Raw genomic sequence first — 16661 nt, 5'->3', positions numbered from 1 at the left:
AGTTTTGGTTTTTGCTAGCTTCCTTCCAGGCTATGTTATAGATAATTGAATTTGCTATGTAAGATGTTGCTATAATTTACAGTTTCTTCTTCTCTTTCAGTTTTCCATTGTCTTTGGAAAGCTGTCTGTGGAATTAGACAACTTCTAAATTTGAATATTAGTTTCTTCATACTCTGAGATCTTCTGAAACCAAGCTGACAGATGGTGATGTACAGCTAGCTAGCTAGCTAGCTATATTTATTGTTTTTATAAATGCTATCTTTTTTGTGTATATCTGGGGATGATTTATAGAAAGACAATATGCATGCATATACATATGTATAATAATCCCTTATTAAGACAGAGGACTTAAATTAAGGAAATTTTAATTCATATATGCAAAATATCTTTATAATTTAAAGAAACCTGGTCATTGTGTATAATCTTTTAAATGTGTTTTTATGGCCTCTGTGCTAATATTTCATTTAAAACAATGGGTTTGGTATTCTTTAAGGACATTTGACTAAAGTTACATACCTAATTCATATTTTTGATGAATGCTTATACTCATTGAGCTCTTGAATTAACTCTTTATTTTAAAAGTTCAAATCTATGAGGCAGAGTACTGAGCCTAGAGCCTAGAGTTCAAGTTCAGCCTCAAATAGTTACTAGCTTTGTCATCCTGGACAAGTCATTTACCCTCTGCCTGCTTTAGTTTCCTCAACTATAAAATGGGAATAATACTAGCCATCTAACTTTTAGGATTTTTACAAGGATTAAATGAGAGAGTACTTGTAAAGGTTCAGTGCAGTGCCTGGCACATAGTAGACATTTAATAAATGCTTGTTTACTTCTTTTCTCCTTTCCTCCTCTTTCATAATCTATCCTATAAAGTTAGTTTCTTTTATTTATGACTATTCCTTCCCTGAATTTACTGGACTAGAATTATTCCCCCTCTTAATCTCCACATTCCTCCTTTCTATTCCTGGTTGATTCCTTGTTGAGTTGAGTAGACTTATACACCAAACTCTGTGGATTCAACCTTCATTTGTCCAGTTTGGATGAAAACTAAGGATCATTTTTAGCCTACTCCCCATCCTCTTTCTCCATATTTGCATAGTCTGGCATATTCCAGTTATTTGATGTTAATTTCCACCGGCTTCCAAAATTTTATTCAGTATGCTGCTTCTTTCTTCCCTCTTAAGTTTTTTTTTTTTTCCAAGATCTTCAGAGAATAATGAAACTGTTCTCAGGCCTTGTCTTGTTATTAGTTCCTCGGTTACTCGCCCTTTCCTCATCCGTCCCACCCGCCCTCCCCCATCCCTCTTGAAGACAGGTTCTGAGGGAATACTTCTTTCTGATCCCTCAATTAGATAAGAGGGTAAGGATTTAAGATCAAAAAGCTGGGGAAAGGTCAACTCTTGGTTCACCAATAAATGGAGAGGGGGAAGGAAGACAAAAAATTGGCATGATCTTGGGGGAAGGGTGGCTCAGAGGGAATTATGGAACTTTTTTATTGGATTAAGATTTTTCCTGCATTCCTGATGGAGGGGGAAAAACAACAGAACTAAGAAGAAATTTTGGAATTAAAAACAATAATAAGAGAAACCTAAAAAGGTAAATAATATTTGAGCCCCAAGTAAGGATCATAGAATGGGGAAGAAGGGAAGAGAAAAAGGATATATTAAATGCCTACCTACTATGTGACAGTCACTGTGCTAAATAGACAGGTAAAATGCTTGCATTCTAATTGAGGCATCAGAAAGAAGTGTTCCCTTTCTTCCTCTCTCTCACTTATCTTCCCTTCTTATCAGCTGCCTAGCTGTTCCTTACTGCCTACAAATATATACTTGTCTCCCCTACCATTGGAAAACTCTGACTTGACCCCAGCATCCCTGACAGCTATTAATCCAAATTTGTCCTGCCTTTTGTGGCTAAACTTCTTATGAAAGCTGTTAATGATATGTGCCTCCATTTGTTTTCCTCTTATTCTCTTAGCTCTCTAGCATCTGGCTTCCATCCTTAACCTTTTCTGTTCCTCCTTAACTTTACTGCCTTCTTTCTCATCAAATAATTGATTATTTTCAGTTTATGTTTTGTTTGTACATACTTGTTAAGCATGTTGACTCCCAAATTAAACTGTGAGCTTCTTGAGAGTAAGAACTGTGTCTTTTCCTGTTTATATCACAACATTTGGCACACAACTGCTTGGTAAATGTGTATTGACTGACTCATATTAACTTTGGCTTCTGGCTCCTAACAATATTTTTATTTGACTTGGAACCTCTGCATTTTAGCTGTTATCATAGTTTCTGGGAGTGTCCATTTTGGGGTTGCTTTTAAGAAGTAAGCTAAGTAATGTTGCATTTTTCAGTTAGCCCTCTAGTTTTAATATATCTGGGAAATTTTCATTTAGTTTCTTGAATATTATATTTGGCTTTTTTATGGTTAATGTTTTTGGGTAGTCTTATGAGTTTTAGAGTATGTATCCTTGGAATGTTTTTTTAGGTCTTTTTTTTTTTTTTTGATAGTAGATATTGTTATATTTCTTCATGGACTCATTGATTTCTATTTTGTCCATTCTTATCTTTATAGTTCTTTATTTGAATAAAATTTTGCACCTCCTTCCTAAACTTGTTTGTTCATCTAGTTCTTGAGTCTAGAGCTCTCATTTCCCTTCCCATTTTTCTTCAGCATCGCTTATTTAATTAGTAATATTATATGAAAAAACTTTTATTTCTTTCATTTAATTCTGGTAGGTTTGTAGTATATCTTTGATTTTGTTTGAGGCTTTGCTAGTAGTTAGTGTAAGTTTATCTTCTACTAGGATTATCAACTGTGTATCTGTGACTCCATAATACATATGTATTATGTATGCATGCATGCATGTATTTATTGATCAGTATTTTCTTGTGTTTGGTCATTTTTTTAGTCTTACTTCTAGAATTGGGATTTTATATTTTGATCTCATGTTGGTATATGTCTAGAAGAAATGGTGTGGTCTTGTTTTTTCCTCATTTCTTTTATTATGTGGGTTCTTTTAATAAACATTTTGTTCTGATTAGCATGATGCATTAGGGTAATTAATTTTCACTGTGGTATTCTTATCTGGACTGTACCTGGTATTTGCCCATCTAGTGTGAGAGCCTACTGGACTCTTGAGCCCTAATCATAGGGAAACAGTCGCAGATTACACATTGTCTTTTGAGCCTCCTGTCTTCTTGCCTCCAATACAGAGTTGCAGACTCTTACTTTCCCCTTATGTATGAGCTGGTGTGTGTCCAAGCTAGATTTTTCAGGCTAGACTCCTTTCTTAGTGCTTGTGGCATTGTGGCTAGCTTTTTATGTGAATGTGCCTTTGGATTTCTTGATTATTATTTAATTTAGTCTTTTTTGGTTGTTGCTTTCATCCTTGATCTGGTAGTTGTGAGAACAAAGCTATTCTGTTTCTGTTAACTTAGCAATTTTGAAGAGAGTTCACAATCTTGAATATATATTTAAAGAAGGAAACATGTTGAAAGAGAGCCTTTTAGCCTTTTGCCTCTCCTAATAAAATACCTTTAGAAGACATATTTAAAATAAGTATGAGCTGACTGATGAAATAATGATCCTTATTGCTTTTTGATACAAGATAAATAAATAGATAAACAAAGAAATAAATAAACTTTCTCTAAATTGAACCTGAGAGCCATCTTTCTATTTACCTGTCATTTCTCTTTGTTTCTTGATTGTATTAATAGCAGAAATGTCAATATTCATACATTAATTTTTTCTGTTAAGTATGTTCACTTGTTGGTCTTTGGATGAGGATCTCCCATATAGCTAAATTAATATTTATAGAAGGTTTGAGAGTATATCAGATGATCTTAGTGAACATAATATCTCAGCTGGCAAATATTTTGTTAACTAAAGGTAGTTTTTGGCAAATGATTTTTTATTCATATTTAATCAGTGGTAATATTATTTCAATTTTATTTTTTTCCAAGTACTAGATTTCTTTTCATCTTAATTCTGATTTTTAAAAAAAGTTTAAGGATTGTATATTTCTATGGCTGATAGATTCATAATATATATATATATTTTTGCTTCATAACATTTTAAAGAGGAAACTCAAGTATAAGTAGATCAGTAGAATTAATTTTTTCATGATGGCTATAATTCTGCAAGATAATAATGATTTCTAATTGTGAATCTGCCAAAGTGTTAGTTATTTTTGAGTATGTGATAAAAATGTTACCATACACAATAATACAATGCTAGCTGGATTACTTTTAATTTTTTTAAGGTTTTAAAAACTTTGTCTAAATTCATTCTTTTATTTTTAGCATTGATTTTTTTTAATTTAAGTTTTAAATTCTCCTGCTCCTTCTCATTGAGAAGGCAAGCAGTATGATATCCATCAAACCTTTAAAGTTATCAGATATAACTTTAAAGATAATTCCATATTAACTGTTTAAAGATAATTCCATATTAACTGTTATACCGCCCCCCCCCCAAAAAAAAAGGCAAGAAAAATAAATGAGAAATCTGCATTCAGAGTTGTGTCTTACTGGAGATGAGTAGCATTTTCCATCACGAATCTGTTGGATTTTCTTGGATTATTGTTTTGATCAGAATAGGTAAGTCTTTCCCAGTACATTATTGTTACACTATCGCTGTTGTAGTATATAGTGTTCTAGTTCTGATAACTTCACTTTGCATCATTTCATAAAAGTTTTCTCAGGTCTTTCTGAAACTGTCTTACCTGTCATTTCTTCTAGCATATTCATGTCCCACTTCTTGCTCAGACATTCCCCAATTGATGAACATCCCATTTTGCTACCACAAAAAAGAACTGCTATAAATATTTTTGTACATATATATATCCTTTAAAATTTCTTTGGTATACAAACCTACTAGTTTTAGCTGTGTCAAAGCGTATACACAATTTTATGACTCTTTGAATATAGTTCCATGTTCTCCAGAACAGTTGGACTAGTTCATAGCTGCACCAGTTGTGCTTTGGTGGTCAGTTTTTTTTTTTTTCCAGTCATGTCTGACTCATGATTCCAGTTGAGATTTTCTTAGCAAAGATACTGGAATAGTTTGTCATTTCCTTCTCCAACTCATTTTACAGATGAGGAAACTGAGCAAACAGGATTAAGTGACTTGCTCAAAGTCACATAGCTAATAAGTGACTGAGTCCAGATTTGAACTCAGGAAGATGAGTTTTCCCATCTTCAGGCCTGGCAATCCATTTACTGGGTCATCTAGATGCTCCTTATTAGAAAAACTTGTTATAAAATTACAGTCCCCTTTCAGTTTTCTGCTTTCCTTCTAATGATGGCTGCATTGATTTTGTTTATTACACTTCTATTTTTGAGTTCTGCCTATAGCAAAGACAATTCTTTATATCTATCAACTGCAGTGTCATGAAATGAATGTGATGGGATAGTGGACCATTCCTACCAACTTCTATTCTCTTATTTTTTAAAGTGGTATTTTAAAAAACCCATAAATGTAACATGACAGTTTTGAAGCTGATATCTACTTATTTGTGGTGGCTTCTCTGTTCTAAGCCTTTAAATCTTCTTCTCTTTTCCCTGTGTTATTTTAAATGCTTTGGTGACTTTTTTTTTTTTTTTGGCTGAGGCAGTTGGGGTTAAATGACTTGCCCAGGGTCACACAGCCAGGAAATGTTAAGTGTCTAAGACTAGATTTGAACTCAGGTCTTCCTGACTTCAAGGCAGTGCTCTATCCACTGCGCCACCTAGCTGCCCCTGCTTTCTTTTCCTTTTTTAAACATCATTATCAAACTCTGTCCCTTAGATTTTGCTCCCTAATTTTTAAAAGCTGTTTTGAAAAATAAGCACAATCATCTTCAAAACATATCTACACATTGACTGTGTGTGTGTGTGTGTGTGTGTGTGTGTGTGTGTGTGTGTTCATTTCATGCCTGGAATTTCATCACAACTTTTTTGTCATGAGGTTGGTAGCATTGCTTCACTGATCCTCTGGAACAACAATTGGTCATTATATTGATAAGAGTTCTCTTAAGGTTTTCAAAGTTGCTTTTGTTCTCAGGATTGTAGTCATCAGTTCATATAAGTCCATGTTTCAATAAATCCATTCTTTAATTACTTTTTATATAATAAAATCCCATTGCATTTTTATATCTATGTTGTTTTGCTATCCCCCATTTGATGGGCACCACATTCTTTCTATTTCTTATGTTAAATAAAAATTTTTTCTATTAATACATTTGTCTATTATGAGTGTTTTCCATATATCTTAGTGATATCATTAATTCAAATGGTATACTTGACTGGGTGTGGTTCCAAATTCTTCTCTGGAATGTCTGAACCAGTTTATCACTTCACTAGCAATGCATTAAGATGTCCATCCTTTCTCATCTCTTCCAATAATTGCTGTTTTTCTATTTTGGGTTTGTTTGTTTTGTTATTTTTGCCAATCTTACAGGTTTCAGCATAATCTGAGTTATCACATTTGCATTTCTCTTATTAATAGAAATTTGGGGCATTTTGAAAATGTGATCAATATCTTGCCTTTTCTGGAGAGGAGAAGAACTTCTGTTCACTTCCTTTGATCATTTAAATATTACGGCAATGGGCATTTGAATTCTTTACCCATGTATCTTTGATATTTGATCTTTATTAGACTAACTTACTACTAAGATTCTGCCCTCCCCCCCAATTAATTTGTTTCCCTTCTAATTTTACCTTCATTGATTTTGTTTGTATGGAAGCTTTATTTAAAGTTGCCAGTTTTATCTTCTGTGATTTCTTTGATCATAAAAAGGTATTTGCTTCCCTGCTGCTTTCTTATTCATTTATGTTTTAAACTTTGAAGTCTGGCATATATCTGCTTAGAGTTTATTCTGATGCATGTTATGAGATGTTGGTCTAAACCTATTTCTACCAGACTGTTTTCTGGTTTTCCCAACATTTTCTATCAACTAATGAGTCTCTGTTGTTGGGCTCTATAGGTTTATCAAATAGTACAATTTACTAAAATAGTAAATTGTACTTTTTGATAAATTAGGTATCAATGAATGATTCATTTACTTTCATATCTTGCATACTTAATTTATTCTTTTTTTGTTTTTTTAAACTAATGTCAAGTAGTTTTGATGATTATTACTTTGTAAGATATGTTGAAATCTTTATTATTATTATAGCTTTTTATTTACAAAGCATATGCATGGATAATTTTTCAACTTTGACCCTTCTAAAACTCTGTTCCAACTTTTCCCCTCTTTCCCCCCCACCCTCTCCCCTAGATGGCAGGTAGTGCAATACATGTTAAACATGTTAAAGTATATGTTAAATCCAATATACGTATACATATTTATACAGTTATCTTGCTGCACAAGAAAAATCGGATCTAGAAAGAAAGTAAAAAAAAAAAAAAACCTGAGAGAGAAAAGAAAAATGCAAGTACACAATAACAGGAAGAGTGATAATGTTACGTTGTGGTCCACATTCATTTTCCATAGTTCTCTCTCTGGGTGTAGCTGATTCTCTTCATTACTGAACAGTGGAATTGGTTTGAATCATCTCTTTGTTGGAGAGAGCCATGACCATCAGAATTGATCCTCATATAGTTTTGTTGTTGCCGTGTATAATGATTTCCTGGTTCTGCTCATTTCACTCACCATCAGTTCATGTAAGTCTCTCCAGGCCTTTCTGAAACCATCCTGCTAGTCATTTCTTACAGAACAATAATATTCTATAACATTCATATACCACAATTTACCCAACCATTCTCCAGTTGATGGGCATCCACTCAGTTTCCAGTTTCTGGCCACTACAAAGAGGGCTGCCACAAACATTTTAGCACATACAGGTCCCTTTCACTTCTTTAAAATCTCTTTGGGATATAAACCCAGTAGTAACACTGCTGGGTCAAAGGATAAGTAGTTTGATAACTCTTTGGGCATAGTTCCAAATTGTTCTCCAGAATAGTTGGATCTGTTCACAGTCCCACCAATAATGTATCAGTGTCCCAGTTTGCCCACATTTCCTCCAGCATTCGTCATTATCTTTTCCTGTCATCTTAGCCAATCTGCCAGGTGTGTAGTGGTATCTCAAGAGTTGTCTTATTTTTCATTTCTCTGATCAGTAATGATTTGGAGCACCTTTTCATATGACTAGAAGATAAGTTGAAATCTTTAACAACTATTTCTCTTTCCTTCCTACTTTTAAAAATTATTCCTTGAGATTCTTTGTTTTTGTTCCTCCAGATAAGTTTTGGTGTTATTTCATTTAATTTAAAGAATAACCCTTATTAGTTTACTGTGTCATTGAATCTGTATTGTCATTTTTGTTACTTTAGCACTGTATAAACATTAACAAACAATATCTTTCCATTTGATTATGTTTTCTGTTTTTTTCTAAAAAGCTTTTTTGTAGTTTTATTCATATAATTCCCTTCTAATCTTGCCTGCATTAGTTTTGCTTGTACAAAACCTTTTCAATTTGATGTAATCAAAATTTTCTATTTTGTAGTCAATAGTGATCTCTAGTTCTTCTTTGGTCATAAATTCTTTCCTCTTCCACAGGTCTGAGAGGTAAACTATCCTATGCTCTTCCAATTTATTTATAATTTCATTCTTTATGCCTAGATCATGAACCCATTTTGACCTTAACTTGGTGTACAGTGTTAAGTGTGGGTCCATGCCTAGTTTCTGCCATACTAATTTCCAATTTCCCCAGCAATTTTTGTCAAATAATGCATTCTTATCCCCAAAACTGGGGTCTTTGGGTTTGTCAAACACTAGAGTATTAAGGTTATTGACTATTTTGTCCTTTGAACCTAACCTATTCCATTGATCAACTGGTCTATTTCTTAGCCAATACCAGATGGTTTTAGTAACTGCTGCTTTATAATATAATTTTAGATCTGGTACAGCTAGGCCACCTTCATTTGATTTTTTTTTTTCATTAATTCCCTTGAAATTCTTGAGCTTTTGTTTTTCCATATAAACTTTGTTGTTATTTTTTCTAGGTCATCAAAATAGTTTTTGGGAAGTCTAATTGGTATAGTGCTAAATTAATAGATTAGTTTAGGTAGTATTGTCATCTTTATTATATTTGCTCGCCCAATCCAAGAGCATTTAATATTTTTCCAGTTGAAACCACTTATCTTGATTCCCTGAGGGTGGGCCTCTCCCAAAGAAGAGTTTCTCAGAGTTCACCTTCATTCCTTTCCCCCAAAAGTCAAGGGGGGGGCCCCACAATTTGCATCATTTTGATATTGGTCTACAGTATAATTTATCTTCTTGATCTTTCCCTGGTTTAATTATTACCCATCTTATAGAAGTAGTTTGTTAATGTTTCTGCTTTCTTATGTTTGAGTTTTTATGCACTACAACATTATTAATTTTTGTAAATATCCTGTATTCAGGTCAAAAATATGCATGCTTTTTTGATTGTCATTTTATAATTGCTAGATACTTATCATATCTAACTTTCTTATTCATCTCTTAGGTATCAGAGGGACATACAGAATAGAAAAGCAATTATTAAAAGCTTGTTCTTTGCTAGCCACTATGAAAGTGCTAGGGATACAAAGAACAGGCTGGGGAGGGGAGGATAGTCACCGCTCTTAAGGAGATCACTGATGGAGGAAGCAATATGCAGATAGATAGCTAAGTACATGTGAGATATATACAATGCAAAATGAAGCTAATTAACAAAATGAAGGCCTTAATATTAAGGGGGGAGGGTTAGAAAAGGCTTCTTGGAAGAATTGGGATTTTAGTTGGGACTTGAAAGAAACTAGGGAAGTCACTAGGGTACAGGTGAATAACGAGAGAGTTCTAAGTGAAGGGAAACAGACTAAGCATATATTGCATTCTGTGTGCCAAGCATTATGCTAAAGCACTTTACAAATATAATTTCATTTTGTCGTCACAACAGCCCTTTGAGGTTGGCTGTAGTTAACTTTTTTCCAGTTGAGGAAACTCAGGCAAATATAGGATAAGAGATTTGTCCAGGGTCTGAGAACTACTAAGTGTCAGAGACTGGATTTGAACTTAGATTTTCCTGACTCTAGGCCTAGTGCTGGAGCCACTTTGCTACCTGGCTGAAAATTAGCCAGGGAAAGTGCCTAGAGTTAGGAGATAGACTTTCTTGTGCAAGGAGCATCAAGGAGGCCACTGCCCCTAGATCTTGGAGTACGTGATGGTTACTAAATGATGAGAATGAAAAAGTGGAAGGGTCCAGCTTCTGAAGGGCTTAGAAATCAGAGGATTTTACATTTGATCCTGAAGGTGATAGGGAAACACTAGAGTTTGAGTTGGGGACAGACATGGTTAGGCAGGCACTTTAGGAAGATTCCTTTGATAGTCCAGTTGAGGATGTTTTAGAGTAAGGCTACCCATCAACAGCTGCAGGAGTCTACCTGTGAAGTGTTCAGGGCATAAACTGACTGACAGACCTTAGAGGGGGATGAAGAGCGAGTTTGTAAGCTCTGTGTGACAAGGAGGGTGGGGGGATGCCTTGGGGGATGCCTTGGTCAATAATAGGAAGGAGTATTAGGAAGAAGGGAGAGCTTGGGGGGTGGGGCAGGAGCTACTGATTCCAAACCTGAATTTAAGAGGTCTATTAGTATTAGAAATCCAGATGGAGGTGCAAGAAACAGTTAGGACTGGATAAGTTTATGTGAGAATGCTTGACATGGAGACCTTATCAAATATATTTTTCTAGCCCTAACATCTCTCTTCATCTTCTGTTTTGTATCTCTAACCACTTATTATATAGACATCTTGAACTGGATGTCCCACAGACATGTTAAATTCCTCAACTAATTTAGTTTTGCTGTATGTTTCTCCTTCTAGTTTGGTTGAATTTTCCTTTAAGTACACCAGTGCTATACTGTTCTCTGCATATATACATTACTGATATTATTTCATTTTCGTTTCTATGAGCATTCTGTAGTTTCACTGTTTATATCTTTTAACTGTCTATTCCTATTATTCCCTCGTCTGAGATCATGATTGCTTTCTTTGCTTTTTTAGATTAACATAAGGCATAATAAACTCTGTTTCCATTCTTTTAAAAAACTCTGTTAGGACCAGGAGATCATTATATACTTCAACAACAATACTATATGATGACCAGTTCTGATGGACCTGGCCATCCTCAGCAAAGAGATCAACTAAATCATTTCCAATGGAGCACTAATGAACTGAACCAGCTACGCCCAGAGAAAGAACTCTGGGTGATGACTAAAAACCATTACATTGAATTCCCAATCCCTATGTTTATGCCCACCTGCATTTTTGATTTCCTTCACAAGCTAATTGTACAATATTTCAGAGTCTGATTCTTTTTGTACAGCAAAATAACGGTTTGGTCATGTATACTTATTGTGTATCTAATTTATATTTTAATATATTTAACATCTGGTCATCCTGCCATCTGGGGGAGGGGGTGGGGGGTAAGAGGTGAAAAATTGGAACAAGAGGTTTGGCAATTGTTAATGCTGTAAAGTTACCCATACATATAACCTGTAAATAAAAGGCTATTAAATAAAAAAAAAAAAACCCTGTTAATGCTTATGTTTCAGGTATATTTCTTATGAACAACATATTGTTGGATTCTACTTTCTAATTCATTCTACTTTTTTTTTTCTTCTGAGGAGTTCATCTTATTTGAACATCATCAGGATAGACTGTTTTCCTCTGTCCTATCCTTTTAGAATTTTTGTTCTTTCAGTCTTTACAACAACAAAAATAAAAGGTCAGAAAAGAGAATGGAACTAACTTTTAACAACAACTAACTGTTGGAGCAATCTAATCCCGTTTCTTTTCCTTTTCCCCTGCTCAGAGCTTGGTCACTGGTTCTTATACTTTTTCTCCTTTTTATCATTATTTTTAATATTATTTAATATTTTCTTTATGATTTTATCTCCACAATCTAAATTGTTTTTTCTTTTTGTTTATAGTTTTCTGAACTTGACCCTTTCTCTTGAAACACCTCTCTATCCCTATGTGATTTATTGTTTAATTCAGTAATTTACTATGCCAAATGTAATTGTTTATATGTTTGACTCTCCTTTGCTTAGTTAAGATATAAAACATATATATATATATACACTCATGTCATCAATTCTCAATTTCCTGGTTCAAATAAGGCAAGTTTGTGTGATTTTATCCCTTTTACCTCCATGTAAAGTACACTTATCTGGTATACCAAATTATGAATAATGGTAAGCTTCTCTCTTCTTACTAAAACCAATAAAATAGGACAAAAAAGAGGCCCTGTGTTTATCTTTTTTGTCTCATTCTACTGATCACTTTCACTGCATCCTTGGAATTCCAGTTCTGTAATAAACAAACCTCCTTTCATTTTTAATCTCTTTCATTCATACTTTATCTACTTTCTCTTTCTGAAACTTGTCTTCTCATCAAATGAAACTGAATCCTTTGTCATTTTCTTTATTTACTACGTATGCATTAATACCCACCTTTTTCTCTGGTTCCTTTTGCATTGGCATGGAACTGCTCTAGATGATTTCATCAGCTCCTATGGATTAAGTTTTTATCTCTATACAGATTATTCGCCTGTCAGTTTATCCAACCCTAACCCTCTTCTGACCTTATTCTGACATTTCCAGTTATTTTGAACTTGAACCGGCTGTATTGTCGGCATCTTAAATTCATCAGGTTTAAGACTGAACTCATCATTCCCATCAAACTCTCCCTTCTTTCCAACTTCTCTGTTGTTGACAAGGGCACCCCCATGCTCATAATCCATGTATTATCCTGGTTCCTCATTCTCTCTCATTCCCCATATCTCAATTATTTGTCAAGTCCTGTTCTTCCAATCGTAATATCTTTCATCATAACCCCTCCTCTTTTCTGATGCTGTCCTGGTAAAACTTCATCATCCCATACCTAGATTATGTAGCATTAGTTTGTTAGCTTGGTCTCCCTGAGTCAAGTTTCTCCTACTCCAATCCATCCTCCATTTAGTTATCAAACTCATTGGTTCCCTGTTCCCTGTCAGATCCATAGAAAATCCTATTTGGCTTTAAAAGCCCATTCACAACCTGGCCCCTTGCTGCTTTTCCAGTCTTCTACTACTACCTTATTGCCTTCCACATACTCTGTGATCCAGTACCCGAGTGGGCATTTTACTGTATGAAAACTTCCCCCCCACACACACACCCTTGATCTCTGGGATGCTCTTCCTCCTTATCTCTGGCTTTCTTGAAGTCTTAACTAAAATCCTGTATTCTACAGAAAGCCTTTCCTTCTTTAATAATCTCTGTGCTGACCTGAGATACCTTCAAGTTATCATGTCTGTATTTTGTTTGTAGTTAGTCACTTGTCTATTGTTACTTCATTAAATTGTAAGCTTCTGTTCAAGAAAAAGCATTTTTGCCTTTATTTGTATTCCCAATTCTTAGCAGAGTACCTGACATATACTAGATTCTTAAAAATGCTGGATGACTGCTTTTTGGTTCCTCATTTTCTTCTTTAAAAACTCTCCTGGAATTTAACGGATGATCAAAATTTCTACTTTTAGTGCTTTCTGATAGAATGTTTACAGATAACTATATTTAACTACACATACCCCCCCCCCCCAATTTCTATATTTTTCTATAAATCCCTTTTCAATTAAGCATACTTTTAAGATTTCTAGACATTTTTGAGTTTATGTTGTATTTTTTCAGTATTTTTTCCTATCTTGTCTCTTTGTAATTTTAAAAATAATTTGAAATAAAAATATTTTAGAAATTTTGTGGAATTCAATTATTTTATGACATTCTATGTTAAGCAGTAAGACGATGGGTATTAACAAAGTACAGAATATTTGAAAAGAAAGATTATTTTATTTTTCCTTCAAGATAAGCCACTTAATATAAAGAACTTTATAGGATATATATGGTTTTGTAGATATAATAAATCAATTTCAGTGATTTTTTAGTGGTTAATTGTAATTTTTAAAGTTTTTATCCCTGAGATATGATTTTATTTATTTTTTCTTTCTTTTTTCTTTCTTTCTTTCTTTCTTTTTTTTTTTTTTTTAGGAAGGCAGGGAAAATGGAAACTTAAGGAATGAAAAAAAAAATTAAACTTGTAACCTCATTATCCCAAAGACATGTTTTAAATTTTGAGAAAGGTATTTATTAATTTGACTTCAGAAAAACAAAGTATGAGCCATTTAGATTAAGACTTATATAGTTCATTAGATAGGATAGAGCTGGAGGAAATCTCAAAAATCACCTAGTATAATGTTTTCATGTAATACTTGAGGGACTTTTGAAGTGCAGGAAGGAAAGCCAACTTGATAGTCACTAATTAAACATATTTAGCCCAAATCATTACTTTTTTTTTTTCTTTTTTGGCTGAGGCAATTGGGGTTAAGTGATTTTCCCAGAGTCACACACCCAGGAAGTGTTAGGTGTCTGAGGTCAGATTTAAACTCAAATCCTCTTGACTTTAGGGCTAGCGCTCCATCCATTGTGCCACTTAGTTGCCCCTAAATCATTACTTTTGGATTGTTTCACTTCATTTGTTAAAAATTGTATACTTGGGGATAGAAATCAACATAAAGATTTCTTTGTTTGTTTTTGCATAATTATAAAACAGAGTCTCTACTGAAAAAGACAGAAACTGATAATAAATCCTTTGTATATATCACTTGGAAATTCTTTGGGAAAAAGTTTGTGTTTTTTTCCTAATGTAAAAAAGATTCCACAAGATTCAGTTTTACTTTACTAAATATGTTGGATTCCGGATCAGTTACTTGACAATTTGGAATCTTATATCCTGATTGCTGAAGCAGCAGAAAAATGGTTTAATAGATTCTAAGTAAAGGGAAATGGAATTAGTTCCCTTGGATTTCACAAAAGACATTCAGTCTACATGGTAACTGGGGTCTAGGGGCAACAAAAATAGGATTAAAAATAGTCAAAGTTAGTCTGAAAAGTATCAATTTGATAGGGAGAGAGAATTGTTTATGTTAAGCAGTTTCAAACAGGATCGAATCTCATTATGGCAGAATTTTTGGTATCTGATTTGTCTACTAAGATCTTTCTAGAACAGAAATGATTAGACTCTAAACTGAAGCTCTAAAATAATATCTAGTATTTTATTGTATCTTAAGATTTGCCAAGGAGTGTATATTTTATCAAAATAACAACCCTGTGAAAGTGGTGCTCTTATTATCCACATTTTTTTTGTTTTTTTTTTTAAGTTATTCTTGTGATAAAACCAGATATTTAATTATACTCATGTTTAATAATAATATTTCAAATTTTCTTACTAAGCCATATTTTGCAATTAAATACTCTATGTTGAGAGGTAAATAACATGTAAGTAGCTTCTGGGAGCTGTCCTTGCCCTACAATCACAAATGACAGAGATGACTTTATACTGTCCTCAAAACTTGTTGCTGCCACAGGATGTGAAAAACTCTCTCTCACTTTTCAGCAAAATGATTGTTTAGAGTATCCTTGAATCATATTTTGATACCATGTTTTTTATTTTTTCTTTTCTTTCAGATACCAGAGAAAAAAGGGAAAGAAGTAAATACTGGATTTGGTGGAGCAGTTGTTAGTTCTTTGTATCAAGAAGAAACTATCAGGTAAATTTCTCTTGTGACTTTAGGGTAACAGTGAAGTTAAATATCTGTATATCTACATATACATGATCTATAGATATTTATAGCTTTGGAGACATATAGGTAGGGGTGTGTGTGTGTGTGTATCTGTGTGCATGTTATGTATTTATGTAAATAAAATTTGTGAGTACTAATTTAGTAACACTCCTAACAGGATAATAAATGACAGAAAAGAACTTTTTCAGTCCCTAATCTTTTAAAGAGTTTAGAGTCTGTATCATTGACATATATCAACCTTTGCCACCATGGATAGAGTTTTCTATATGATAGAATCTGAAACTATAAATTTTTTTTAAAAATTGATACTTATTTTTCCTTCTACATACTTTTGTTTCTTTAAAGGACTTAATTTTCTTAGGTCATTAACCAGGCACTTGGATCCATTTTCTTTAGAGTAAATTAGAACTAACCTTACATTAGTGAATAAAATTGTGTGATTATAATTTTCAAATGTAAGCTATCATGAATTTCTAGTTATTTGAGAAGTATCACTAATGCTCCAGTTTTTAAAACAAAAATGAGATATAATGAAGCTAATGAAAATGGTTGAGATTACTTAGCATAGTGCCTAGCATTTAGTAAAGGCTTAATATATACTTCGTAATTTGCCTACTACTTACTTTTGATTTGGTTTGTGATAAAATCTACAAATTTTGAAAATTGACTTCTAATAAATTTGTTATGAACAGTTTCTTACAGATTTTTGTAGTGTGGATTGAAGTATCATTTTCTGCATTTTGGGTACAGATTTTCTGGGGTGGTGGGGGGGATCATTAAATTAAATTGAGCTAGTCATCTTCTGCTAAGAAAGAAAAAATGCAGGACAGAAAAACCTCTCACCAAATTTAATGTCCGGACCAGCTCTCTGGAGGACCTCAGGATCAGTCTGAGTTGTTGGTCTTAGTGGAGGAGTGAAGGAGGCAGGCGGGCCACCACAAGGCTGGTCAAAGACAGAGTCCAGAGCCTGGAATTTGGAACCTGAAGTCTTCTCTGTGTCTTATTCCAAGTCCTTCCAGTCCTTAAATATTTCAGTACCATTATGTCATT

General features: G+C 33.7%; 1 protein-coding gene across 1 annotated transcript in view; it reads left to right on the top strand.

Moving 5' to 3' along the window:
• Positions 1-16661, top strand: part of ACBD6 (acyl-CoA binding domain containing 6) — a 208056-nt gene that overhangs the window by 37113 nt on the left and 154282 nt on the right. Inside the window, exon 4 of the mRNA XM_031936979.1 lies at positions 15496-15578. Coding sequence (XP_031792839.1) covers positions 15496-15578 — 83 coding nt within the window. The remainder of the gene's footprint in view (positions 1-15495; positions 15579-16661) is intronic.

This window comes from Sarcophilus harrisii, chromosome 4 (genome assembly GCF_902635505.1).
Source record: "Sarcophilus harrisii chromosome 4, mSarHar1.11, whole genome shotgun sequence".
In the NCBI taxonomy this organism is placed as follows: Eukaryota; Metazoa; Chordata; class Mammalia; order Dasyuromorphia; family Dasyuridae; genus Sarcophilus; species Sarcophilus harrisii.
This window is presented reverse-complemented; position numbering and strand designations above follow the sequence as displayed.